The following is a 27551-nucleotide window of genomic DNA, read 5'->3' as shown; positions in this document are numbered from 1 at the left end:
AGAATATAGACCAAAATATTCTTCATGAATTCTACATGTAAGTTCTGGTTAATCTATAAGTCTCCCAATGATACTGTATTTGGAAAACGTCTTGAGAGCTGGTTGGAATTGTTCCTTTAATAAATATAACCTTAGAGGCATATTTATAATCAATGTATTGATCACATTTCAAGAACTTTAGAACAAGGTGTATTTACGCTTCATAATGGAAAATACTTTCTTAAAGTTGAGAAAATATATTTTCAGATATCTACTTTGACTTCATCAGAAAATCACAGATTTTACATAAAATTAGCTCATTTTATGAGTAAAATGCCTACTGGGGGCCAAGTTATACTATAGAATTAGTAACATTTTTATGTATAGACCACAGTTTGTATAATGTGTTAGAAATTCTAAAAATGAAAGTTAGCACTAAAGATATTGCCCATGAAAGCCACTATTTCCAGGTGTCGATAGTCCCCTGAGAGATATTCAGCAAGTGAAAATCAGTGGGTTGGATGAACGGCTTTGGGAGGACACTTATGCTCACATGCTACGTATCTCATGGGGGACTTTGTTAAAAATACAGAAAGGTATGATGAAGCCAAGAATATTTTTGTCTTCAATAATTAATATGATTTAGCTGTTACAAAAACAGCAGTTGAGATTGATGACTTTATCTCAAGTTTTAAGTTCCACAGGTGTTTTAATGGGGGCAGACCCATTAACAGACTGCACGCATCACTTCTTCTTTTATAGACCCAGTGTCCTGTGTGGGTAGTGGGCCTGTGTTGACCCACGTCTTTCTTTTCTAATTAATGCTAGCCACAGAACAGCAAATTTCAAAAGTGATACAGGAAAGAAAAAAATGGAATAATTGCAATAACTCAAAATAAGAGACAATTTGCTCAGAACAAAAACAAAACACAACAAATACACGGCAAATGAAATGAAGAATTATAGGTCAGGGTCACAATAAAGATCAACTGAAAAATCACAAAGAATTTTTCTGATGAATGTGCTGAAATCACAGATAAATAAGAGTTGGTCTTGGGGTTTTAGGAAATTTTTAGGAAGAGGATGAAATTATGAAGAAAGAAAAAAAATGTTAAATGAGAAAAAGTTAGAAGGAATCGTGGCCTAATCTCTCTCTTCTTCAGAAAGGTGAGATGGGCATTTATAAGGAGAAAAAAAAAATTAGCTTTGTGTCAGAAGATGTACATGTTTTTTTTTTTTTCCCCTAAGGATAAGCATCGAACACAAATTCTCATTAGGTTACTTGATGACAAAGGGACTTGAAAATTTCCTAAATATTTTTCAAACAAACAAAACAAATGAGCAAAAGGGGCAAAAAAGAGAGAGACAGAGAGAGAAAGAGACCAAGAAACTGACTCTTAACTATAGAGAACAAAATGATGGGTTTCCAGAGGGGAGGTGGATGGGAGAATGAGTTAAATATGTGATGGTGACTAAGAAGTGCCCTTGTTGTGACGAGCACCAGGTGGTGGATGGAAGTGTTGGATCACTATATTGTACAGCCAAACCTAAGATTACACCACATGTTAACTAACTGGAATTAAAAGTCAAAAAGTAATGAAAAGTTAAAAAAAAAAGGTTTTCTGAACAATGTCCAATTAAAAATGTTTTTTTAATGGAGGAAAACTGACTTACTTTCTATATCTGATCCTAAAGACTTTGAGCTTTCAAATAACAGCAACAACAATAACTATCACTGTTTATTGAATAAATACTATACTCTAGGTACTCTATAGTATACTGTTTTATAATTAACCATATTTAATTTTCATACCTAACTTAGGACATGGGAATTTTTATTCCTCCCTTAATTTTTGGAAAATTAAGACATATGGAGAAAACGATCATATAGCTAATAAATGTTCAAGACCTGGACATGATCTGCTTCATAACTCTGCTCTCAACAACACAACTCACTGGTTCCCCATCAGAAACAAGAGGTAAAGAGAAAGAAATCTTGAAGTTAAAGTATTCTCAAGTCCAATATTTACCAAAGCAATATATGGATTTTATTGCTTGCTCTATGTTCAGGAATATGTCTGAAAACATTATATAAAAATCAATTTTTAAAATTAAGATGAAGTCCCTTAGGTTCAAAATGATATAAAAAGTTTGGCTGTCATTGGAAAGGAATTTCTGTTTTTCACAGTAAAAAGATAGAAATCTAAAATCTTACTAGTTTTTATTTATTTTTCTTAATCCTTTTATTTTTATTTTTATAATTTAAATTCAGTTAACATATAGTGTATTATTAGTTTCAGAGGTGGAGTTCAGTGATTCAGTCTTATATAACACACAGTGCTCATTGTATCACATGCCCTCCTTAATGTTTATCACCCAGTTACCCCACCCGTCACCCTTTCCCCTCCAGGAACCCTCAGTTTGTTTCCTGTGATTAAGAGTCTCTTATGGTTTGTCTCCACCTCTAATTTTGTCTTGTTTTGTTTTCCCCTCCCTTCCCCTATACTCCTCTCTTTTGTTTCTTAAATTCCACATGTGCGTGAAATCATATAAATGTTTTTCTCTGATTCACTTACTTCACTTAGTATAATACCCTCTAGTTCCATCCATGCTGCTGCAAATAGCAAGATTTCATTTTTTTGATGGCTGAGTAATATTCCATTGCATATACATCACATCTTCTTTATGCATTCATCTGTCGATGGACATCTGGGCTCTTTCCATAGTTTGGCTATTGTGGACACTGTTGCTATAAACTTTGGGATGCAGGTGTCCCTTTGGATCACTACATTTGTATCTTTGGAGTAGATATGCAGTAGTGCAATTGTTGAGTTGTAGGGTAGCTCTATTTTTGATTTTTTGAGGAAACTCCACACTGTTTCCCAGAGTGGCTGTACTGCTTGCATCAAAATCTTATTAGTCGTTAGAATGGTAAACAAAGACTTCTGATTTACAAATTATATGATATCTAAACTCCAGAACATTGTGGTGCACTAGTTAACATTATTCAAACCATTTGCTATAATTTTAGGAATTCTTTAGTAGTGGTATTTTTTTAAAGATTTTATTTTGAAGTAATCTCTATTTCCAATGTGGGGCTTGAACTCATGACCCCAAGATCATGAATTGATCCACCAACTGAGCAAGCCAGGTGCCCCTCTTAGTAGTCTTTTAATTTTTTCCCCTTCAATCAGAAAAGAGTAAAATACTTCTTGTTGGCTTTGTTCTTTTGGAAGTTAAAAAAATAATGGTCAATCATAAGATAAAAAAACAAATTTGAAAGATTATAAACATGAAGAAGTTAAATATCATCAGTGCAACCAAATTAAAACATTTTAGCTCCATAACTTGGCAAATATAGAAAAAGCATAGGAATATCTAGTAATAATAATGAACATGGGCACTCTTACATACAGCTAGAGGACGTATAAGTTAGTAGAACCTTTCTGGACAATCTGACAATGTGTAGCAAAACTTTAAATGTAGACTTTCTTCTTAAAACAGTAATTTTACTACTAGGAAATTATCCTAAGGAAAAGCATATAGATGCAACCACAGATTAAGCCAAAAAGATTTCTACAGGAATATTGTTAAAATGGTAATAAAAATAGTTTAAAAGTCAAACAATAAGGAATTGAACAAGTATATCACTATAAATAAATAAAACACAATACAATGTAGTCATTAAAGTGATGTACGAGAATGTTTAACAACAGGGAAATCTGTTTATTTTTTAGTTAAAAAACTGATGCAGTGTTTCCATTTATGTTAATATACCTAAAATGAGTAGAGAAAAATAAATATTTTACATCAAAATGGTTACTGTCATTTTCTTTAGGTAAAGGGATTATGATACATTTTTACTTATGGTTGCTCATCCATATTGTTTAATTTTCTCATATTTTTATTTTGTAGTAACAATAATGAAAATGTACATCAAATACGGTTTAGTGTTGATCATAATGATTTATCTTGATTCTGTGAAAAGTAAATAAATTGAGTTCTCTTATTTTTGCCAGATTATCATTTCTTTCCATTCTACTAAAAAAGAGGCAGCCTATATCCCAGCTCTGCCCTCTCCAACTGCTATCACATGTCATTCCAGAAGACACTGAGACATGCCTCAATGCCACCAAGAATCATTGTGGGTGAGTGAACGATTTAAAATTATATTTAAGAGTGAACATCTGAGGTCTACTATATATCTAAAGTTATTGAGATGTTGCCACCAATACCAAAGGGAACTTCAAGCAAAAAGCAAGAAAAAAAAAATATTTTACTCACAGAGACTTTGTCCTTTGCTTGTTTAAATACACTGGAAGCCTGAGTTGATTCACCACCTGTTGCTGTCAAAAAAAGAAGATATAAACAACCCCAAACTTAGTGGCTTAACAACCACACAAATGAATTTTTCAGTATCTTTTGGATACTCAGTTGTGTCAACAGAATAATGCAAAGCAAAACTTTGATTATTTTGAGATTTGAATTGAGTAACTGAAGAAACCTGAATAAGAACATTCTAGCATGTGGCTCCCGCTATAGTGTGTGCTAATTAATATAACCCAGGTGTTCCAAGGCACGGTAAGCACACCAAATAATTTCCTATTGGTTACCACGGTACCTCTAAATACTGTTACTACACGAGCATAGATCCTTTAGAACGAAAGTCACAGAACAACAATCCAATGCTGTAGCATTTAATAAAAGGGGAGTGATTGGTTTCTAGGGTTGGCACGATATTAAAGAGTGTTCACGGAGATTCCCAAGCCCTCTTTTTGTAGCCAGTGGCATACCCACAGATATTCCTACATTTCTTATTCCAAACTCAGCCAACCCCTTTCCCTCTGTACCCCTTCATTTCACAATATAAATGACACACTTGTTTGACGTGAAACGTACCACATGAGAAGAAAAATAGCTTGTCAAGGAAAGAAAACACGAGAGGAATTTTAAGTTCAGTAATACAGAACATGTTCTACACATGCACTTCCTGTATGAAATTATTACCACATCTGTTACTGTTGTTTCTCTTGGTGCTGTTTTATACCTCTGGTTTCAGTTTTAAACTCCACTATCTCCAGCACATTTTCTGTTGATGACTTACCTGACATGACTCAAATATTTCTCATGATTGAAAACAATCCTTTGAGTTTTGGAAAAACTATCCCTATTTAAAAATTGTTCTTAGAGAACGTCAGGCACAAGCTTGTATAGTTACCTCTTCCTATTTTCTTTCAGAAAAGAGAAAATCCCAGGGGGGACAAAGCTTATGCTTATAAGCACTCCAAATGAATTTCAAAAACGATTCTTACACCACGTGCAACTCTAACAACAATCAAGATGCTATATGCTATTTAGGACTAGCTAGTAAGATTATTCACAGACTCTGGAATGATTTTTTTTAAGAAGCAGTGCAAATAATGCTTTACTAATAGCTCTGTAATATTTCTTAAATTTCTGTGACATACAGATTGCTTCAAGCCAATAACATCCGTGTTCGGTATATGCTATCTGCTTGAATATTTTAATATTTGAACAGACTAAGGGAAGATCCTAATTAGTCCAAAGATCTTAAATTTCCTTTAATGAATGAGTTAAAAAGGCAATTCATTCTCAGTGTGGGAAATCGAATACCAATAACATGTCAAACGCTTCACCAAAACATTTGATGTTTCCTCCAAAATTCCATAATACTGATATATTCTTTCATCCTCTTATACATGATAAAGGATTTTTATGCCCAACCAAGAGAGTCTGCCTGTTCAAGCATTTGTCTAATTTGAAGTAAAATTCCAAATTAAGAGCAAATGAATTAGAATAGAAGAGTTGGAGATGTCATATCAATTTCTGAGAAACACTTTTCATCCTGAACTTTTATCATCAACTGTATAATTTATGGGCCATCCACTTTCAAATATTGCCTTAAAGATTAAAGTTCTTGGAGGAAAGCTCATGAGATGATTCCCATATGAACAATACAGAATACTTGAAATTTTATTGACTATCATAAAACCATAGATTACCTTGATTTTCTTTTTCTTACAAAGGTTAATGCTGCTCTTAATCATTAAAGCCATCAGAAGGTTTACATAAAGGCACTCTTTTTTTTTTACCCCTATATAAAGGCACTTCTAATATACAATGTAAAGGTAAATATTCTTTTCTGATTTAGCAATTTGATATCTAATTTTGTAGCTTGCAATTGTGCTACTTAATAAATGCTACAATAAAATGCATTGCGAACTAAGATTATCCTGGGATAATTACACATTAAAATGAACACTTTGCACTGAAATTTAGGAATAGAGTTTGCATTATAGATATTGTATGAGCTTTTATTGTGATTTGTAATAAGTTTTACTCCTTCATTTCACCACTTTTTTAAGAAATTAAAAACAAGCATATTTGAAGAAGACAGAAAAATAAGAAGATGGCAACATAGAAATACACCTAAGTTCTAAGAAATTCTGGGGGAAGGAGATTTATCTGGGAATTCTGAATACTAAATTATATAGAAAAATTAGCAGTTTGAATCCAACACATTTAAGAAAATCCCAATGACAAATTGTCAGTGAGGAGACGTAGTACAGTGAATTGAAAGCCTTGCTAATTTCGGATACGAGGAATAAAATCTAATGGGATGAGAAGGCAATTTCATCTTTTTTTTTCCTTTCATCTGAAGCAAAGTAATTTTGCAATCACAATTTTACCCCAGATTTGCTTTTCATTTTCAATCTTGAAATCACTACCCATTCTTGGCAAATTCATCAACATCAGTAACAGATTTGGCAGTAACCATGTAGAGAAAAGGACAAATATAGTATGGGTTTAAGCATGAGAGAGATAAATAAGCAAAATAATGAGAATGCATACCACGGTTATATTCATCGTCATCGTCTAACCAAACACACAGAATGAAAAGAGGAATCCCCAGAACGTGACACTAGAGTACAATGCCAAGATAAAATCACTGCTAAGTCTGAGCATGACAAAGAAACAGATGGTCATGACCTCTTCTGCAGGGAGGGGAAAAAAAAAAAGAATAATGATACAAGACATTTAATAGCAAAATTGTTCATGACTGCTAAGATTCTCGGAAGAAAAACAAAATGAAGAAGCTGCTACAGGCATGAGATAAAAAAAAATACATGTCTATGTTTGCCAGCCACATTGCAGAACTGAAGAGTCACCTGTGGTTTTCCGCTTAACACAGGAGAGATGAGTTGGTCTAGTATATTTGATAGCAGGTTTTAAAATGAATTTCCTGGAGGGAGAGTGGGCCTGAACTTCTGTTTTTTTAGCAAGTTCAGCCTTCTTATAAACTGCTACGAATAAAGAAAACACAAAAAAGCATACCATCAGGAGAAAATAAACACTTGGAGCCAAACCGAACGGAATTTCATAAATAATTAGTTACCACTGTTAGGAAGTTTCTTCTACAAAAGAGTAATAATGAATTCAAAAACATTTTGAAAGAAGTTATGGTGAAATGAACCTTTTTTCCTTCTCACTTCATCTCTGGAGACTGTGCTAGGTTCCTTTTTAGCTATTTTTCTTTCAGGAGTGGAAATTCTGCCTCTCCCGGTTTTAAAAGGCTTTTCTTTTCTATGTTTCTCAAGAGATGGTCTCCGAGCTTCCTTTTCAGCTTTCTCCTCTTTAGGAATAGTTTCTAACTGTTCTGTCATGATGCTCCTATCATCATCTGCGGATCAAAGCAAACCATGACAACAACAACAACAACAACAATAACAACAACAGCGAAAACATTAGTAACAAATGTACCAAATCCTTCATATATTTAACAAAATGCAAAATAGAGATAAAGAGACATTTAAATATGTTTAAAACAAGAAAGAAATCCATTAGGTTATTGGATTTTATTTGGAAGTAGAAAATTTTAAAAAATGCACACCTTGAGTGTCCACCCAGAGGCTGTCAGCATCCATGATGGAGTCATCAATGGTGGTCTCGTCTTTGTAATCATCATAGGTTTCCGTCTTATATTCTGAGAGGGCAACCTCTTCTCTCTCAGGGGAAGCTGGAGCCTCCGGGGAGCCGTCCTTGGGTTCCGCCTGGGCTTCGGCTGCCTCTTCTACTTCGAGCTCTTCTTCAGCATGGGGGGATGGTCTCCTCTCCATCTCAGGCTGCTCTAGGGCTGCAAAACGCACGCTGTGCGAACCCGACTCCCCTTCATCCGTTGTGGTTTGCACCACAGTGATAAAGTCATCCTCGATGGTCACAACGGACTCAATCACGCCTTTGTGCTCACCGGGACAGGTCTCCACGAATTCTTCCCTGACACCTGGGACGCCCAGGTCGGTAATCTGAAGGGTGTCTGAGCGGAAGAGCAGTTTATCGTATTCTCCCCGGGCTTCTATCTCTTCTTCCTCACTCTGAGCCTCTGCGGGTGCAGCCCCGGTGGCTTCAGGTAAGGGCTCTGCGACGTCGGAGGGCGTGACCGAGATATCTGGGGTCTCTTTGCTTTCTTCTTTCGGCTGCTGAATGAATTCCATTTGGACATCAGCTCTCTCATCTGGGACTAAATCAGCCTCCGAAACAGCAGGTGCACAAGGTATCTCTACCGACAATTTGATGGCAATCTCATCTTGAATGAGAGAGGACTCTGGGGAGGTTTCCTTTTTGCCCTCATCGGCTTTCAAGGACTCCATGGTGAGGCTCTCATGCTCACCGCTGGACTCGTAGGACTCTTCCTTGTCTACAGCCTCCTGGTGCACCAAGTCAGGCTTGGCCACTTTCTCCTTGATTTCTGTGTCACTGACCTTAATGCCTTCTTTTATGTGGCCAGACTCAACACTCATAAATGCATCTGCCTCCTGAGGTGCTGGAGATAAGGGGATGAGATCTTGTGCAGCCTCGAGCTGAAGCTCTGTTGCCTTTCCGGCATCGACAGTCAGCCCTGCGGCCAGCTGTCCAAAGTCACTGATTTTCACATCTAATGGACCCTGGTCAGCTTTCTTTGCAACAAAATCCAGTTCTGGTTCAGCTTTTTTGGACGGCTCAACCTCAGCTACTTCTGGCACTGAACTAAGACCTTTCTCGGCTTTCTCTGCCGCGGGAGGTGAAGCATCTTTTGATACGGTCGGTTCTTTGGTCGAAGGATGCTCGTAGGTGGCTCCTAATCCAAATGTTTCAACTTTATCACTGACCTCTTCTGTTGCCTTGGCATGTTCCTTCGCATCAGCATGTTCTTCACTCTTTTCCAATACAGTATCCAGCTTATCATTAGCTTTCCTCTCTTGATCGAACTCCCTACCCAGTCCCGATTTGTCACCAGAGATATGCGGGGACACTTCTTTCTCAGCACCAAACTCATCTTTGACTCTTCCGGCAGCTGCCAATTTTACTTCAATCAAGGAAAGGTCTGTGGCTAGATCTCTTCGCATTTTGTCATCAGTGCCTTCATAAAAGGAGCCACTCTCCCCTGACAAATTCTCACTGTCTTGAACGGGTGAAGGGAGCGGGACTGTGTATTTATTGAACACGCAGTAGCCCAGGTCTTCAAGCTGACTATCTGTTTTTACGATGACATGGTTTTCATCGGTGACAGGGGGCAAGCTGGTAACACTCTCCTCAACCACAGTCTCCGATGGGACTGACTTCCTCCTGGCCACCTCAGCATCTGTGCTCACGGAAGCTAATCTTGACCTTGTGCCGGCCAGATCTAGCATTTCAGGCAGATCAGGCGCCATGACGGTACCATTTTTGTAATAATCTTTGGCTAAGAAAGGTGACTCACACGAGGTCTCAACTTGAGTAGTTTGCTGCCCGGCAGCTTTTTCCCCCTCTGACTGTTCTTCCTCTTTGCTTTCCACGGGGAAAGAGGGGGCTTTCTCCAGTGCAGGTGTTGTGGCTGGAAGGTAATCATCCCCTTCGTCCATACTTCCACTGGTGTTGGTTAGAATATCCGAAGCCAGAGGAGAGAGATCATGTCCCCGACCGAAGTTAAATCCGAGGGCTATGGAATCCAGGCAAGACATGGGCAAGTTGATGGACATGCTCCTTTGTTCTATCGCAGACCTCCCACCGAGTCCTAAACTCCTGCTCAGCGTCAGGTCGTCCTTATTCTTACTGTGGAGGTCCCGCTTCTCTCCATACACTTTTGGATCGATAGTAAACATTCTTTCTTGAGGAGAACTGGGTTCTTCAGGCAGATCAGACGGATAACTCTGTGCAAGAGTGCTGTACCCTGTCTCTTGTGCGGCAGGACTGGGCTGGGCTTCTTTACCCGCCTCCAGTCCCTTGTCTCCGTTTTTACACACGGGGGATATGGTCTCGAAAGACTCTCGGACGCTTTCTCTGGTGTCACTTAGTTCATAGTAATCACTGCCTGGCTGGATGCTTTTTGTCACTTCATCTTTTAAGGCAGATGTTTCAAAATACTTGGACATTCCCGACTTATCTTCATAAAACGGCATGTCGAGCTCGGCTGTGGCTGCAGCCTCAACCCCTTCCAGCTTAATATCTTTGTCTGCAATTTTTTCTTCAAAAAGGTCCTGGGCTGCACTCTTTTCACGTACCGCAGCCGGTTCGGTCGTGACTTTCTCCGGCGTCTTAGAGGTCGCAGCTGAGTCTGTCGCGGCTTGCTCCAAACTGACAGGGAATGAGTCCTGTTTTAATGGCTCTGCGGTAGGCTCTTGGCCTTTCTGTTCTTCTTTTGAGAGGGTGTGCTCCACGCAGGGCTGAATAATGCCCGTTTCTCCATCTGTCAGTTTCGGGGGCTCACTCTCCTTCGGCATGGCTTCTTTGTCAGAAATGGTTATTTTTTCTTCCAGCTTCAGCAGAGATTCCTTTTCAGGGAGCTCCGCATCCTGCTCTTTTTCCTGTGCACCCTCGAGCTTTATCGCCCCTTTCTCCTCTCCTAAAACTGTCCCTGGGACACATTCTTCCACGGTTGGAATGTGGGCGTCTTTGGGTAAGGTGATTGCCTCTGGGGCTGGTGCTTCTCCCATTTTGTCAGGCTTGTCCTTGTGGGGCTCTTGAGCTTTAGAACTATCTTTGGCAGTTGCTGGGCCACTGGTTTCTTCCAGAGATTTTTTGTCATCGGATTGTAACAGGGCAGGGGCAAAGGGCGATGCTTCTGCAACGATTTCATTCTTCATGACATCTAAAGGAAGAGTGAAGCTGCCAGCCTGAAAGGGACTGGGCATGGGAGAATCAAACTGTTTCCCTTCCCATCTGGGGATATCCTCGAGGACATCTTTTCCCTTCATGGGGGTGAGGGGGCCCGGCGAGATGGGAGCAGCTAAACCCCACTCGTCCTTTTTGGCTTCCATTGGCATTTCGATGAACCAGTCCTTTTGCTCTTTTGGAGCTGGGGGCTCTGCAGAGAGGCCAATTCCAGGCACCACGAGGCTTGGTTCTGTCTTCTGTTTCGTGTCTTCGAGCCCGGCACTAAGAGTATGCCCAAATAGAGTGAGAGGCGCTTTTTCTTCTTCTGGGCCTTGCATGTCCTTTTCGTCAGGAGAAATTTTAGTTGTCTCAGGCTGAGAAACTAAGGCAGCATGTTTAAGGTCTTCACCAGGCTTACTTTGTTTCTCCGACTCCTTGTCCTTCTTGTCTAATGGCTCAGCTGGGGAGGGAGTCAACTCCTGTTGATCCTGGAACTCCATCTTCGAGGCTGGAAGTAAACCTGAAGTAATTGGGTTGATTTTTAAACAAATAATAGGCAAGTGCTTTTAGGCAGTAAGCTTCAAATTATATTTTGAAATGACAAATGAATGGTAGGGTAAGAAAACAAAACAAAACTATGGAACATGCAAGCATGCTACCCATTTAAAAATCGATATGGAAATGTCAGGACTGAGATATATTTGTCCTACTGCTGAAATGGACTCCTGTTGCAAACTAATGTATACAGGACTTGTGTATTTTGAATACTTTTTTCTCCTTTGTTTGGGCTCTCCTAAACACTATGTAATGTGTATTGCAGTAGCAAAAAAATTTCATGTGCCTCCTGCAGACAAAAATGATAAATTAAAGAATATTGAATAAGTCAGTAATATTAGGTACAAGAATACATTAAGGACTAAATATGAAAAATGTATGAATGTCTACTGAACTTTTTCATTTGTGTTCTCATTTAAAAATGAACTGGCAGGCCGTGGGCAGAAGGCCAATTCATTCCCAGTAAGTATTATGTTAAAATCAAGTTAATTGATTTATAAATGCCAGGACCAAGTTTTTGACCACGGAAAAGTTACTGACATCATTTTTTTAGGAGTCATCTGAGATTAAATTTCAGGAATATAAGTAAATATCTGCTATTAACTTTAAATGATAGGACCTAAAAATTGACAAGGTGATTTCTACCACAAATTCAACATATTTTTTTAATTCAACATTTTAAATTCCTAATCATTAGTTAACCTTACGACAGATATAAGAAAATCTGAATTATATTATTAATACTGGGTGTCAAATAAATAAATAAACTCTTTAAAAAAATACTGGGATGTCATGTGATTAAAAGTTTAAAGAGAGCCAGTTATAATATCTTTCTCTCCCTGGTCGTGACCTCATTCCCTGGAACATGACCGACAGTGAGGCACTAAGTAGTGGCTTTAAAGATGCTCCACAGAAATTAAAAGGCTCTTTATTTTCATTAGAAAATAAATGAAAATTTATTTTCATTTGTTCACCAACCAGAAATCTCACTTGTGTTTTAAGGTCACAGGTGTCTCATTGTGGTCATTAGGGCTAAATGTAACTATCTGGAAAAGATTTAGGGACAAATAATAAAATTCAGTCATTGCTCGAAGAGCAAGTGTATGGATCATCATTACCTTATACACCTGTGTGTCCTGTTGGAACAGTAGGAAAGAAGTACTTTATGAACTTCTAATAGAGGTTAGATGAATGAAAACTCAAGAGATATGGTGATGGTCAAAGATGTTGGCTGCCATGGAGAGGAAATGATATGAGAAGCATCAGCAGGAGCTTTTAAGGAAACCAAACCAGTATTCATCGGAGCATAAAAAATATAGCACATTGCGGTTGCAAACAAAAACAATTCTACCATTTAAGCTTCTATGTGCCAAAATCCAACTCCACAGTTTGAAAGAAAAGCATATGAATTGCTGTCCCAAAAATAAAAAGAAAAATACACATGTATTAGCAATGTGGCTGGCAAACACTTGGAGATGAGGCGGGGGCGGGGTGAGGGAGGGCGGACAAAAAGCTCACACAGCACCGTCAGCCTGGCTGCAAAGCGTACTGTATCATGGCAAAGTAAAACCAAGACTCAGCTGCAGCACTGGAAAACCTAGCTGCCACACAGCACCTGTGCAAGCCACACTCTGCTCATTAAACCTACAACATCGGTCTCGGATCATGAAGAGACCAAGCCATGGAATAGCATTGGAAAGGCATCGGTAAGCTGTTGAAGAGATCATTTGCAACAAAACACATGCAAATCCTAGGAAAGACACACCTTCCCTGGCAGAGGAAGGAACTGTTACTTCTGGAGACACCTCCGTGACCTCTTTTACACTTTTCTCCTGTGGGGCCCCTGCTGGGGCACTCTCTTCAGGAGCTATGTGAGCCTCCGCACTAGACTCCACGGGGCCCTCCCTGAGGGCCTGGGGTTGGTCTGAGGCCTTGGCAGCCCCGCACTCTTTCCCAGGAAGAGTGGCAGGTGTCTCTTCCTCAGCCATTGTTCCCTCTAGCGTTTCTTCTTCTTAGGGATGAAAAAGATGTTGACATCATGACCACAGAACAATACACACAATGGCAGAAATATTACTCAAGGAACACTTTCAGCTCCATTACATGGACCTCGCCAGAACCTTCTTTACCATTTGGATGAGCAGATTCAGATTCGAATGCATCGTGCATTATGTATTGCTTGGGAAATGGTCATATACATATATGTATATATATATAAAATCCGCTAATAATGATGCCTTTTAAAGTCTCGTTAAAAGGCTATTTATTTGAAAACTTGAGAGCTGAAAGGGTTTTATTGCTCTATTCCCCTTAGTGGAGATGGCAGTCAGTTGCACACACATGTAGGAAGCTGCTGGGTAACAGATGGTTATGAAAAGACAGATGCATTGACGGACTGAAAAAACCTTTATGTTTGCTAGACATGGGCTGTTTTCTCCAATGCAGTAAGCCCCTCCATATGAATTTCTGATTACTTTATTTAAAACATGCAAACTTCAGTAAAGAATCTTGGAGAATAAAAAACACCCGGCCTCAACAATAATAATTTACCCTAATAGCTTTTTCATGGAATCCATCAACACTATCTTATTTGGTATTTAAGGGCCAAAGTCTCGAGTATTTAAAGTATTAAATAATATTTTAATATAATTTATGCAACATTTTTAAGGCCAAAAGTTCCTAACTCAATTTATTTTCCCTTCATTGCATTATATGATATGGGAGAATGTAAAAAATTGCAAGGAGTAAGCAAACTATTTTGAAAAGCAAGGTCCAGGTAAAATGGCATCTTAGCATTTAGAAAAGTCTACCTCAGGGACAGAACTGTTACCGTATTGCTTATGCCCTTGATATACTGTGTGTAGTTGCCCTTGATCCTGAGTACGACAATGTGCGCATTACCTGTAAAGTCTTGTTTCTGCAGTTCAAAACCAAACCACCAAGATAACTGAATGGCAACCAAACTGCCAAAATATCTTCCCCAAATAGGTGTATATATTAGTATATAATATATTATATATTAATATATTAAATATTAATAATTAAAATGTAAAAAGCACACTTAGGCCATGAATTATCACGTTCAGTTGCTTCTCATTTGCACTTTCAAATGTCAGTAAAATAAATTCCATTTTATTGCTTAAGAAACTAAAGGGGAGTATATAAGATGCTTTACAGTTCTACAAATGAAAGATTTGGATAAAATTCATATGAAACATTGTTTAAATGGCCCGGTGAGAAAGACTACAGCTGGAAAGGAAAGGAAAGGAATCTTCTTTTTTGAGAACTATTTAGACCCCTGGGCAGGGGGTGGGGGAGGGGAGAAGTACTACATCTATTTCCTCCCACTTAGCACTCAGGAACTTTCATGTTTGTCATTTAATTATGCAAGTAACATTTTAAAAATTCAGATTCCAAGTTATTATTAAGGTCATTTTTATAATGCCACAGAATTAGAGATTTCTAATCTCTAAAGGTGAGAGACTTTCACTGTAACTGCTTTACTCATGGCACCTTCTTGGGTAAAGTCTAATCAATTTAATCAGCATATTTTCCAAATCCATATAACCTTCTGGCTTTCCATTTCTTCATTTTGTATAAATCATGCCTATTTCCACCTGTTTCTCACTCAAAATTTCACGTATTTTTCTTAATCGTTGTTAAGGTCACACTCTTAGAATTTACTTTTACTCCATGTGGGTTATATTTCTCTATTAGAGTGTCTGAGCTATCGGTGATCTTTGTTTTCCCATGGATCCTTGAAGAAGTTTATTATCATGAATGTCGTTGGTAGTCTCTGAGTTTATTCCCACTGCCTTAGAACTATCTGCCTTTCATTAAATACTGTCCTGTATGGAAATAAACTCTTTGTGCATACAAGTCATTTTTCCCTATTTGAGAATAAGCCTTTAACCTACACAAAATATGTTTTAGCTTTAATTTTGTTTTCCTTTACAAAACTACCTAGTTAGAATGAGATAAATTTCAGCCTACCGCCCTCATCACAGCCAGTTATACACTATGGTCTGCTAGCTTTCTGAGCGTGGAATGACAAAGGCTTTGGATCTTTCCTTCACTTCAGCCCAGGTCTGCTCATGTGAGCCAATATTTAGTCTCTTGGGGGAGCCTCTGTAGTTTCTGTAGATGATTAAGTGATTAGGGGACATACATTCATCTGTAACATGCCTTCTGCCCTACACAGATTCATGAATTTTCTCTTTTAAGGAGCTTACGTATTGACACGGCACTAAAAAGAAGGCTAATGCTATTTAAGTCTGATCCCAGTAATATTCTGTATTCAAGGAGGAAAAAAAATTATACACAGGATCCTCTTCCTCAGTTTGAGTAAGAGGATGTGTTCGTCCCCCGCTGGTTTATTTACAGGGAGCAGAAAGGAGTCATACTTTAACTGAACTCTTTTTCCTCCCTCCCCCACTCCCACCCCTTTTTGGGCTTTGTCTTCAGAAGCAATGATACAGAACAAGAAAATACTCCTATGCCTCAAATCAGGCTTATTGTAGATGAAGTATTTGGCTAGACATATAAACTATATAGGGACTTCACTTTCATATGGAAAAAACAGGCTCCTTTCCCTCCCACCCCGCTCGGAAGGTACACTGAGAATGAAGCATATGGTCAAAGCCGCAGGGTGGGGTGGGGGGAGCAAAAGGGGACCATGCTCTGTTCACCTTTCTCCTGGCCTAAGTGGGCCTCTGCACTCTGCGCTGGGACACTGGGGAGCGCACTAGAGGTAGTCCATTGTGAGCGGAACAAAGGATGCTCATAGTACTCCTCATCAGAATGGGAAGGGTCATCATCAGGCACAGATACAGAGATGGAGGGGGCTAGGAGTCTGCGCCTCTCCCCGCTGGTGGTAGGTTGGTGGCTGGGGACATTGTGTAGAGGACCCACTTGGTCCTCAGCTCCTTCATCTACAAACAGACACACAGGAAGAAACTGCAGGGAGAACTGGACAAGACAGACACAAGATCAGATGAACGAGACAAACACCTGCATGAGGACACAATGGGCCACAGAAGCAGCACAGCGGGATGGAGGGGAATTAGCAAGACCAAGCTGGTGGAGGATGAGAGGCAATGAACGTTCCATGCTTCCGTAGCCACTGAATTTACACTAGTCACTCCCTTTACTGAATAATAAAGATTAACTATATATTCCCCTCAAACGACTCAGAATCACCACAAAAACACCGCAATAGGAACAAAGCCTGACAATACAAATGCGTGAATCGGAAGAAATTCTTTCAAGTACATTCTTTGCATGCTTCTGTCAATATGTTTATAAGTTAAAAAAGAAGAAAGGTGTTAGGACCCGATGCATTACAACATTAACAGGGGAAAAGAATCCTGTTTGAAGCACAACCTTAATTATCTAGGATGCCCATATAGTTAGCATCTGGGTTATTTTAATTTTTTTTGTTACTTTTACCAGAAAGCCATTTTTAATTCCAGGACTGTTAAGAAAAATCTAAAGTGCATTATTCCTCTTCCCTGCCCCGCTAAGGAGAGCACAGCGGTGTAGCTCCTTCTTTGGGGCTAACTCTTAGGGGCATCCTTTCGGACACTGGTTCTCATGGTTTTAAGAAAGTTCCTAATAATATAAACTCATTTTCTTTTCTTTTTCTTCTGAAAGCTTTAAAGAGATATCATTAGCTGACAATGATTTCTACAGAGCTGGATTCAGATTTACTAAGACTTTATTCTATGTGGTTTCATTATTCTAGGTAGTTTCACCTCTGACTCTTGGCTGTTTTTATATTTCAAACCCTCATTGCATATTTCTCATTGCAATGCTAAAGTAACTACTCTTACTTGTGTCCTTTCCAGTGTCTTGGCTTAGAACTCTGCCTTATTTCAATATATTTCCTTAAGTACACAAGTATAGGTCAGTCTGCTTAGCACTTGCATTCTGGCATATTCCAATGCGCTTTAAGGATGGTAGCAACAGTATTTGGCTTCCGATGTGGTACAGACCCTACATCTCAGGCCTTCATGACAGATTACTGAATTTGCTGATCACTGCTTATTACTTACATAGGAAATAATTTTTAGATTTCATAACTTTCAAGAATAAGAATTATTAAAATTTATTGAAGGTCTGTGTATCTAATTTTTATTTCTAGCAACATTTAAGCAGCCAGATTATAGCAAGTTATTTGAAAATGCACTGTATGGTTAGGGCAATATCTTGTTTTGAGCAACCAAGTGCTGACAACTGAAAATAAGATTGAAATCATAAAGATACTAAAATGATACTCTGCAGAGGGAATACTTTTAAATCTTTTGAGCATGTTGTTTACTGATTGTTCTGTGTTATTTTTTTCTGGATGGGTACTCAGAACTTTTTCAACCATGCTGCTTATTATATCATGGGGTAGCAGAAGCCTAAAATTACATTTGATATTCTTAGTTCCAACTCGGCACGATTTCTCAGCCGAGCAGATAATTGGCTGAGATCTGGCCTACAACACTGACTGAATCATAAGCCCTGGGCTTGTCACATGTCTGAGCCATTCATATTTCCTCCAGGACTCCCGGAGGCTCTCAATACCGCACATATGCAAGTTACTTCTAACACTTCCCATAGGCTCAAGAAATTGCATGGACGATCCGTCTGTGAAAATGGCACAGTTGTCTCTCTGCTGGGCAACGTCTTCTGGGGAGTAGAGCCGACCGCAATATAAAACTAAAGAACCTGAAACGGAGAGCTGGGAGTTTAAAGGCAAGAGTCCTTGGATGTTTGAACCTTGTGAAGATTTTGACTTTCTCTTTCTTGTTGCCATTGCTCATTTCTGAAAGGGCCAACATGTGAAAACATCAGAGAGTCTTGCTTCAGATCTGTAACATTTCAAAGAAACAGTGTTTTCTATTCTGAAAACTTTTGCTCTAAACAGAGAATGACAAAAAGAGGGAAAAAAACCTTTAAGGACTGTAGTGGAAAGGAGCTTCTTTGTAGTATTTGTATGGCACTGAGCCAGCAGCTTCAAAAGACTGCCCGGCAAAGTCCAGTCTTGGAGCTGTGAGTTGTGTGTGTGCTCCACATCTCTGCTTGGGACCTACGAACCTGAACTTCATCTACAAGTTCCAGAGATGTGCTAGGGGGAAGTTCTAAGAGGACCATAGCTAGCTAAGACCAAACAGTGTGTTTGATCCCAACAATAATGACAGAAGAAATAGATCCTATTTGCTATAGAATCATGTATGGCATCCCAATAGAGGTGGGATACATACTAATTATAAGTAATGACTTCTTTATTTGGGTATGCTTAAAAAAAAAAAGAAATTGGTCTAGTACCTTGAAAAAAAAAACACAAAAAAACCCCACCTCTCATTGGAATCACTCCCCTTTCTTGTCAGTGCATTAAGAACCTAGATAAGAGATGCCTTTGGGGACACAGTGGGGCTTTGACTGCAGGGACTGAGACTTGGATTGAATTCTGGATTACTGGCCATGACATCCAGGGGCAAGAATTGGAAGTGAATATTATCTATCTGTGGGTTGTTGGGAGGATTAAATGAGGAGAGATCTATGAAAGTACCAAGCACAATGCTGGACTCCATGCATGTTAGCATCTTTGTCTTCAGTATACTCAGACAAATTGTCATGTACCTCTGCTTTCCCTTCATCGGATGCATAGGATCAGACTTGAGAGATTTATAAAGAGTGAATTCATTTCATACGGTAGTTTTGTTCTTTAAGGTCAGGATTGAATGTGATCCTTTTACTATAAGCACACATGTTTGGGGGACTCTGCTCTGCCCGAGACATTCTATTTCATTTAATATTGTGATATTTCCAAGGATAAGGTTGCCTTATAAACCTTGGACTTTTACATAGTTCTGCTGCATAATGATAATCTATAAAAATGAAGCTTACCTGATTTCAGTGGAAGAATACATTTTCCCTAACTTACTTTCATACAATAAAAAAAAAAAAGCATTTGAAAATTTATTTTGAGTTAAAGTAAGGTCTGCCACATAAAAACCCAGGCTTCATCTGTCAGCCCCCTTTGGTACAAATGAGAAATCATTCTTATGAGAGACAGAGTATCTAGGGGGTATTGGTGACTTGGTGATTTTGCCTGCTCTAGAATCACAGCTTCTGCCCCACCATCTGGGGCAACTGACTCTGCTTACATTGTTCTCCACTCTCTCTAGCCCTTTCCATGCTGCAGGCTCTTCACTGAGGACTTAGTTTACTGTATTTGCTGCCCATAAGGATATGCAGGGGAAAATCCTTTTAGATTATTGACATTGTTGACCCAGGAAAACATCCACCCTAGGATTTTTGCTGGTTCTATTTTCAGATGATCCTATTGTTCTTGCACAGGCTTCCAACTCCTAACAGTTCAGTCCAAATGACAATTATGATGGTTAGGCAAAAAAAAAAAAAAAAAAAAAAAATAGGAGATTAATTTGCAAACATCACACCCAGTGCAGGATTGATGCATTGTACCTGAGTTTCCTTTTAAGTGTGCTACTTGTTTATTTTTTCCATCAAAATCTCTTTGTTTCCCAGAATAAGCACACAACCTGCAAATTATTAATACTACATCATTTATAACAAATGAATATTCACAACTTACAGTAATTAACATCTCAAATTATCTTTGGTGGAAACATTCATGCTTTCCCTTTGGGAAAGAACAGCTTTTAAAAATGCTTGATAATTAGTAAAAGTATCTTCAAAATCATTGAATTACTCAATTTAATCCATAAGCTCTTTTATATTCATATAAATGGATTGGCAGTCAGGTGCCTTTAAAGTTTCTTTGAGGGTGTGTTAAGTAGGTAAAAAAAAAGTCTCATATAGTTTAATACTTTCTTCTGAAAATATGAAAAACAGCAATTCAACAAAAATACAAGTTTGGTTTGAAAAATGTTAAGAAAAAAATATATTCACTCATTTTTAAAAGGAAATAAGTTGAAAATTTCCCCAAATACATTCAAACAACATGGGAAAAGCAATCCCCCCAAATAAGGAAACAGTTAATTATATTTTATATTTATATTTTGTACTGGAAAGTATACCAAAATGTGAAAATGAAAATGATTCTATGATTCGTTTATATTTTCATTATATCCATGATGTCACCTGGCAGAAAGCAGACTGGTTGAATTCCCAACTGGATGGGCAGACCCTACTGCTCCTTCTGCTCCAACTCCCATATGAGAGCAAGAAGGGTAGATTACTTGACCTCTAACCAACTTTGGAGTGACTGCCAAGTCACAAGTACCCAGTGAACATTTTGGGTAAAGAAGATTCTCTGAAAGACTTGAAGTGGGGGCTTAGAAACATTTTCAATGACCTAAGGGAAGTACAGCTGTCATAGAAGGCTTTCCACTGCTCTCCACGTGAAATCGAGACTCTGGAACCAAGGCAGATACTGCTGATTCTCAGACCCCTTCACTGTTTTAGCCCTTTCTCACCACCTAGGAGCCATGGCACATCTTCATTTCCTAGAAAACCTCACGCTCTTGCCTACCTGAGGCATTTCCTGCATTTCCCCTTGCATTTCCCGGTCTTCCTGTTTCAAACGCCCTTTCCCTCCATCTTTGCTTGGCCAACTCTTCCTCATGCTTCTGAGCTCAGCTACTTAACTGTCTCCTCACCACCCAAAAATTAAGATTTCCCTTGTTCTATCTTCAAGCTCTCTATTCTTTTCCTTCCTAGGGCTAATGCAATGTGAAATTATTTGTAAACTTCTTTATTGCGTTCTGTTCTCCACCAGATTGTGTGTTCCTTATAGGCAGGATCATATATCTGTGTTGTTCACAAGAGTATAGCTAGAATTCAAGGAGTACATCCAATGAATGGATGAGGGCAAAAAAATCTTTCAAATCTATAAACTAAAAGATCAAATCACATTTGTAGGAGATTAACTAACAATCATAACTGCCACTGATTATAGTCCCCAACTTTTCTTTTATTCTTTAGAGTAGTTTAGTTTGGTTAACATTATTTCAGGCAGTAAATTAGAAAAAAGCCTCAATTTAAGGAAGAAAAAGCTCACTAAAAGAAGTTGAGATTTATAAATCCGTGACAAAAGTAAATTATGTTTATTGGTAGTTCATAGTTCTGTAATTTAGGAAAAATCTGTATTTAGAAAGTCAAAGAATATTTTAAATGAAAATAATTACAAATTATAAAAAGAGTGAGAACTTGTTCAATATTTTTCCATTTTTAACACTAAAATAATTGCTAAAAGGGACAACAAATGGAAAAAATAAATGAATAAAATGGCATAGTATTAAAATTTTGATTTTAGTAGATGAAAACTAAATTATATTGAAACAACACTTCAGCGATAGCTCTTGTCTGCCTTCTGTAACTCAAACAATACACAAAAGTTAACTGACTTAAGTCAGAAAACCAATAATAGTCTGTTTTTAAAGAGTGCCTTTCAGCTCAGATTCTGAATGAATATTCTTCAAAGGCATCCCTCTGTTTTATTAACAAGAACTGAAAAGCTGACATAGCATTCTATGTTGACTAAACACATAAATACATTCATGGACAATAATAGGTCCCAGCAGGGAAGAAGCCATGATCTCAGCTTCCAGTTCACTGCTCTCAATATCAGAGTCATTCACTGACTTCTTCATTTATTCATTAATATTTATTGAGGGTTTGCTGTAGGCCAGGCCCTAGGGAAGCCCTTGGCAGCACAAGAGTGAGCAGAACAGTAATTCCTGACAACATTTCTTTATGACTTCATCAATAAATTTATTTTTGTTCAGTCACTTATAAGATAGGATTGTATCTTCTGTGTCCAAACATGTTATGTGAATGAAGTGAACTGGTTGTCTGTAGCTAGTCTAGCAATTTTAAACACAAAGTTATCTTCTTGATCGAGCAGATTTTTTTTTTAAATTTATTGTATTCCTCCTACTTCTGATTTTGTATAGATAAATGATTACACATTTATGTAAAGTCTTTGTTTTTTTTCTGGGCTGTTTGAAGCAGACCGCTCTCAAGCTGGGTCACATACTAACCCACACTGAAGTCCAGTGCTTATGGACTGATGCTAATTTACCCTTTATCAGAAGACAAACCTCACAAAGTCCACTGGGTCTTACCTTCTTCCACTGTGATGGTCTGTTCTGAGGCTGGTGATGGAGGTGGAGAAGGAGGCAGATTAGCTGTCTCTTCAGCTGCTAAAGATCGAACAGTGGAAAAATGAGATACGATTAATCCGATTAGGTCATTAGCTGTAGAACAGCTCTGCCATCTGTAGAAAGGCCTCTCTATGAAATTTAAGGCAAGATTCACTAGTACACTGCATCTGACTTATTTTCTGTCCGATTACCTGATTTATATAGTTTAAAAAAATCTAGAAGGAAAGAAAAGCATTCACTATTTAAGAAAAAATCGTTTTGCTTTCCCTATAGAAACAGATTAAAGATGCCTGCTAAAGTTCTATCATTAATCCCATTAATTGTGTCTGCTTGTTCAATTAATAAAGTATGTTATTCTAGCCCTAATGTATTATAGTCAAACACACAGGCAAGCACTGTAGTTCAGATTTAGCTTGACTGACTAAAAAAATATCAGAACTCTATATTGTTCAACTTCTTAATCTGGAAACGAATGTAAACTTCATCATCCACAGTATTACAGGTGATTTTTTTTTTTTTAAGATTTTATTTATCTGAGAGAGAGAGAGTGAGAGAGCAGGAGCAGGGTAAGGGGCAGAGGAAGAAACAGACCCCCGCTGAGCAGGGAGCCCAATGCCGGACTCAATCCCAGGAACCTGAGATCATGACCCAAGCTGAAGGCAGATGCTTAATCAATTCAGCCACTGAGGCGCCCCAGGTGATGTATTTTTTAAACAACATTTTGTCCACTGAGTCTAATGTCAAAATGCATCTTCTCTATGTATCCTCAGAAAAGAAAAATGAAGCTGTCATAGCCTAAGGCAACCTTCAAACAGACAACATGTACTAGTGGGAGCTGAGTAATCTTCTGGCTTGGCATTATACATGAAGAACCAAAGAGAAGGGTTCTAAAAGTTAATGGTTAACTCTTTTTTCTTGACCGCTCATATGAAGGTAAGGGATTGCAAAAAGGAAATATTTGTCTTCAAGGCCAGCAGGAAAATCTATTTTACAGAGCATGAGGTTTTCACTCTCAAAAAGCAGCTTTGGGATGACAGGTGACATCTTAGTTCTGTGACCCTGTGGGTTTCTATAGAACACATAGTAAGACTTTAAATTTAAGAAAAGGGGTGTCTTTTCTTTAAGGTATAGAGTGAACCACAAACTGAAGGTTAATGTTTTGAATAAGATAATTTCTTCCCTGTTTAAAGAGAAAATTAAACTTTTATATTCAAAGAACATTTTACTGCAAATAATGAGTATTTATTATCCTGGGAGAACAGAATTTTTATTGCTTAATTTTTTTTAGTCATTTAAATTGCTTAAAGGAGTACTGACCAGAAAATCTAATATTAAGGATACATTAGGCTGTTTGAGACAAAATTGGATATGTACTTTTTCTTAGACTTCAAAAACCATATATTTCTATGGATTAGTTAAATGTACTTATAAAATAGACTTATGTTGAACCTAAGAGAATTTCCTTTCTTGTCCCTGCATGTATATAGACCCACATCTATCTTCTATCTTCTGTCTATCTATCTATCTATCTATCTATCTATCTATCATCAATTTAAAGGATGGGCGGCAAGCCTTTGGCTAGGAGTCTTTTCTTCAGTGGGCATCATTATATTACCTGTTTGGCCCTGGAGGGCATCTGACTTGTGACCTAGGGAGAAGAGAAATTTTATCTCAGTGCCCTTAAATAAACCAAGTGAAGACCGGTGCATTAAATGGGATACAAAGTCACTCATGATTCGAACAAAGCCCTGACTATAGGTTTTCTGTAGCTGGTTCAGGGAGGCCTAAACAAGAGGAGACAAGCATTCCCCAAAACCCATAAAGGGAAATACTCATTTCTAATTAGAGTCTTAACACATTTTCTTTACAAATGGTTGTCATGACATCCATATGTGTTGGCTTTATTTTTATAATAAATTTCTCTAGTGGTCTGGAAATGAAAATTTAAGAGAAATTTAGGGGCAAAGTCTAACTATAAGCCTATCACCCTGAAGACTGTCCAAATATTACAAATGAGTCTATCAAGAAAGGTGACAACGGGTGCCAGGTCCTCCCAACAGAGGTGTTTGATGAATATTCTGTGTAAGGATCGAGTATGAGATAGGGCCTCTCTTGGACCATGAGGACTTGGTCCTGTGATCACTGCAGCAGAAACAGCTCTTGAACTGAGGTCGTTCTCATTTACCTAAAGGCAGAGCTGCAGGCTGATCTTTCTGCTGAGCTTCTTTCTCTTGTTCACCTTTCAGGACCGCTACAGCCTCGGCCGTGACTACTTGAACTATCCTTGCAGACACCTCCTCTGTAATAAATAGTAACAAAAGAAAATAAAAGTGAGACAAAATGGGTAGCAAAGAGGAAAAGTAATGAAACAATACAGTTGATTAGAATTTTTTTTTCTGTCTTCCCCCCCAAAAAAGTAATAAATAGAATTTATTGAATTGAATAATAGAATTATTATTTATTATTATCTAATAATAATAATAATTATCTAATTATAGATATATCTAATAAATAATTATCTAATAATAGAATTTATTAAATTGCACCTAAAATACAAATACATAGATTGTAACCAGAAACAGAAAAAAAGAAAAAAAAAAAAGAGAGGGAGGAAATTAAAGGGATTGGCATTCTGGGAGCTAGGCAAAATGAACACACCATGAAAGAAAAACAATTTCTATGGCAGTTTATTTTTAAAAAGCTGTTTATACAAGCAAAAACAATTAAAATTTTTACACCAGGTAAAATAAATTCAGAAAAAAAAAGGATTCATTTTGGATTTAATATAAAATATTTTGTAGTTTTCTACAAAGTTTCCTTGCAATATGTTTCTATGCCGATTTGTAGAAATACCATAATTTAAAGCCTAAAGAAGATGCCTCAAAATGTGAATTTGTGATCAAACAGCATTATCCAGGATCAAGGTGAACAAGAGTGATTAAAAAAGACCTGGAGGGGCACCTGGGTGGCTCAGTGGGTTAAAGCCTCTGCCTTCGGCTCGGGTCATGATCCCAGGGTCCTGGGATAGAGCCCCACATCAGGCTCTCTGCTCCGCAGGGAGCCTGCTTCCTCCTCTCTCTCTGCCTGCCTCTCTGCCTAGTTGTGATTTCTCTCTGTCAAATAAATAAAATATTAAAAAAAAAAAAGACCTGGAAAGAGAAAATTTGAATGAAATACATGGAAATGATATATCAGATGGCCTCTTTTTAAAGAGCTACTACTTTTCTAGATAGCAGATGTTTTAAAGATCTTTGAGCCCATATAACTATACTTACCTAGTCAGTGTAATCATTTCATTAAAAAGTAGGGGGAAGTTCATCATTAAAATGACCAGTCTGTGAAATACCAGATATTTAATTTTTGGCCTAAAATGGCACCACTTACTAGAGCATATCCCAATGCTAATTTTATATAACCAAGTCAAAAAATATTTAAGAAATAATGTTCCATATATCATCAACAAAAAATGAAAGAAGACTTTTTGAAGGGTGCCTGGGTGGCTCAGTTGGTTAAGTGTCCAACTCTTGATTTTGGCTCATGTTATGATCTCAGGGTTGTGAGATCGAGCCCCACATCCATCTCCGTGCTGGGCATGGAACCTATTTAAGATTCTCTCCCTGGCCTCTTAGCCTCACCCTGTCTGTAAAAAAAAGAAAAAAAAAAGGAAGACTTCTGAGATTAAAAATACATTCTAGATTAGAAATAAATTCTCCAGGTGCACCTGGGTGGCTCAGTGGTTTAAAACCTCTGACTTCGGCTTAGGTCATGATCCCTGGGATCAAGCCCTACATCAGGCTCTCTGCTTGGCAGGGAGCCTGCTTCTCTCTCTCTGCCTACTTGTGATCTCTCTCTGTCAAATAAATAAATAAAATCTTGAAAAAAAATAAATTCTCCAGAATTTAACTTTTCATTATCTTTATTTACAAACATCTATCATACTAGCAAATCATTCCACTTACAGCCCTTATAGAAACAAGTTGTACTAGACAAGGAGGAAAGGGATTCATTCTCATAATTTTAGCCAAGATTTGAGAATACTTCATTGAACTTCCTTATGATCAGAATTTACACATTTACAAACAGGTTGGCAGGAGTTGGGGAGGGGGGGTCGTGGAATCCTGTTTTTACCTGGTTCATTTAGATTCTGCCTCTTTGGGAAACCTTCCTCATCCCACCCAGGATGACAGAGAGAAAAGTGCTTAAGAACCAGCTTTTGGGATGAGCAATCCACTTGAATTGAATTTATCTGAATTTTAAAAACTAGATTACTTGATTGAGTATATTTGCCTTTACATGTCTAACTTCTGATTTTTTTAATAGCCACATGACACTATAACCTATGTATAGTCTTTTTTTTTTTTTTTAAGATTTCATCCATTTATATGACACAGAGAGAGAGATCACAAGTAGGTGGAGGTGTGGGGGAACAAGCTCCCTGTTGAGCAGAGAGCCTGATGTGGGGCTCGATCCCAGGACCCTGAGATCAAGACCTGAGCTGAAGGCAGAGGCTTAACCCACTGACCCACCCAGGTGCCCCAGTCTTTTTTTTTTTTTTTTAATATGTATGGTCTTAAGTGATACATTGTATACATCCTTATCTAGAGTGAGTAGCAGTCATAGCAATAGAAGCAGTATTTTAAAAATATTATGGTGCTCTCCATGTGCCTAATGCTCTAAGTTATTTGCCTTCATTATTTCAATGAATGATTTACTGTTATTATTCTTACTTTGCAGATGAGAAAACAGCGA

The 27551-nt window shown here is 38.0% G+C and overlaps 1 protein-coding gene across 16 annotated transcripts in view; it reads right to left on the bottom strand.

Annotated features, from left to right (window-relative positions):
- The window catches only part of MAP2 (microtubule associated protein 2), a 298127-nt gene that overhangs the window by 28966 nt on the left and 241610 nt on the right, over positions 1-27551 (bottom strand). For 7 of the 16 annotated variants that reach the window (XM_046018967.1, XM_046018965.1, XM_046018968.1 and 4 more), the window contains 6 exons: positions 24988-25101; positions 22764-22841; positions 7892-11629; positions 7475-7681; positions 7170-7304; positions 4264-4325 (listed from right to left, as the gene is read on the bottom strand). In XM_046018967.1, coding sequence (XP_045874923.1) covers positions 4264-4325; positions 7170-7304; positions 7475-7681; positions 7892-11629; positions 22764-22841; positions 24988-25101 — 4334 coding nt within the window. Of the gene's footprint in view, positions 1-4263; positions 4326-7169; positions 7305-7474; positions 7682-7891; positions 11630-13429; positions 13676-22763; positions 22842-24987; positions 25102-27551 lie in introns of all 16 variants that reach the window. The other 9 variants (XM_046018969.1, XM_046018974.1, XM_046018971.1 and 6 more) reach the window with 6 other exon arrangements.

The sequence above is a fragment of the Meles meles genome, chromosome 9 (assembly GCF_922984935.1).
Source record: "Meles meles chromosome 9, mMelMel3.1 paternal haplotype, whole genome shotgun sequence".
Classification (NCBI taxonomy): domain Eukaryota; kingdom Metazoa; phylum Chordata; class Mammalia; order Carnivora; family Mustelidae; genus Meles; species Meles meles.
Note: the sequence above shows the minus strand (reverse complement) of the source record. Positions and strands in the feature narration are given on the sequence as shown.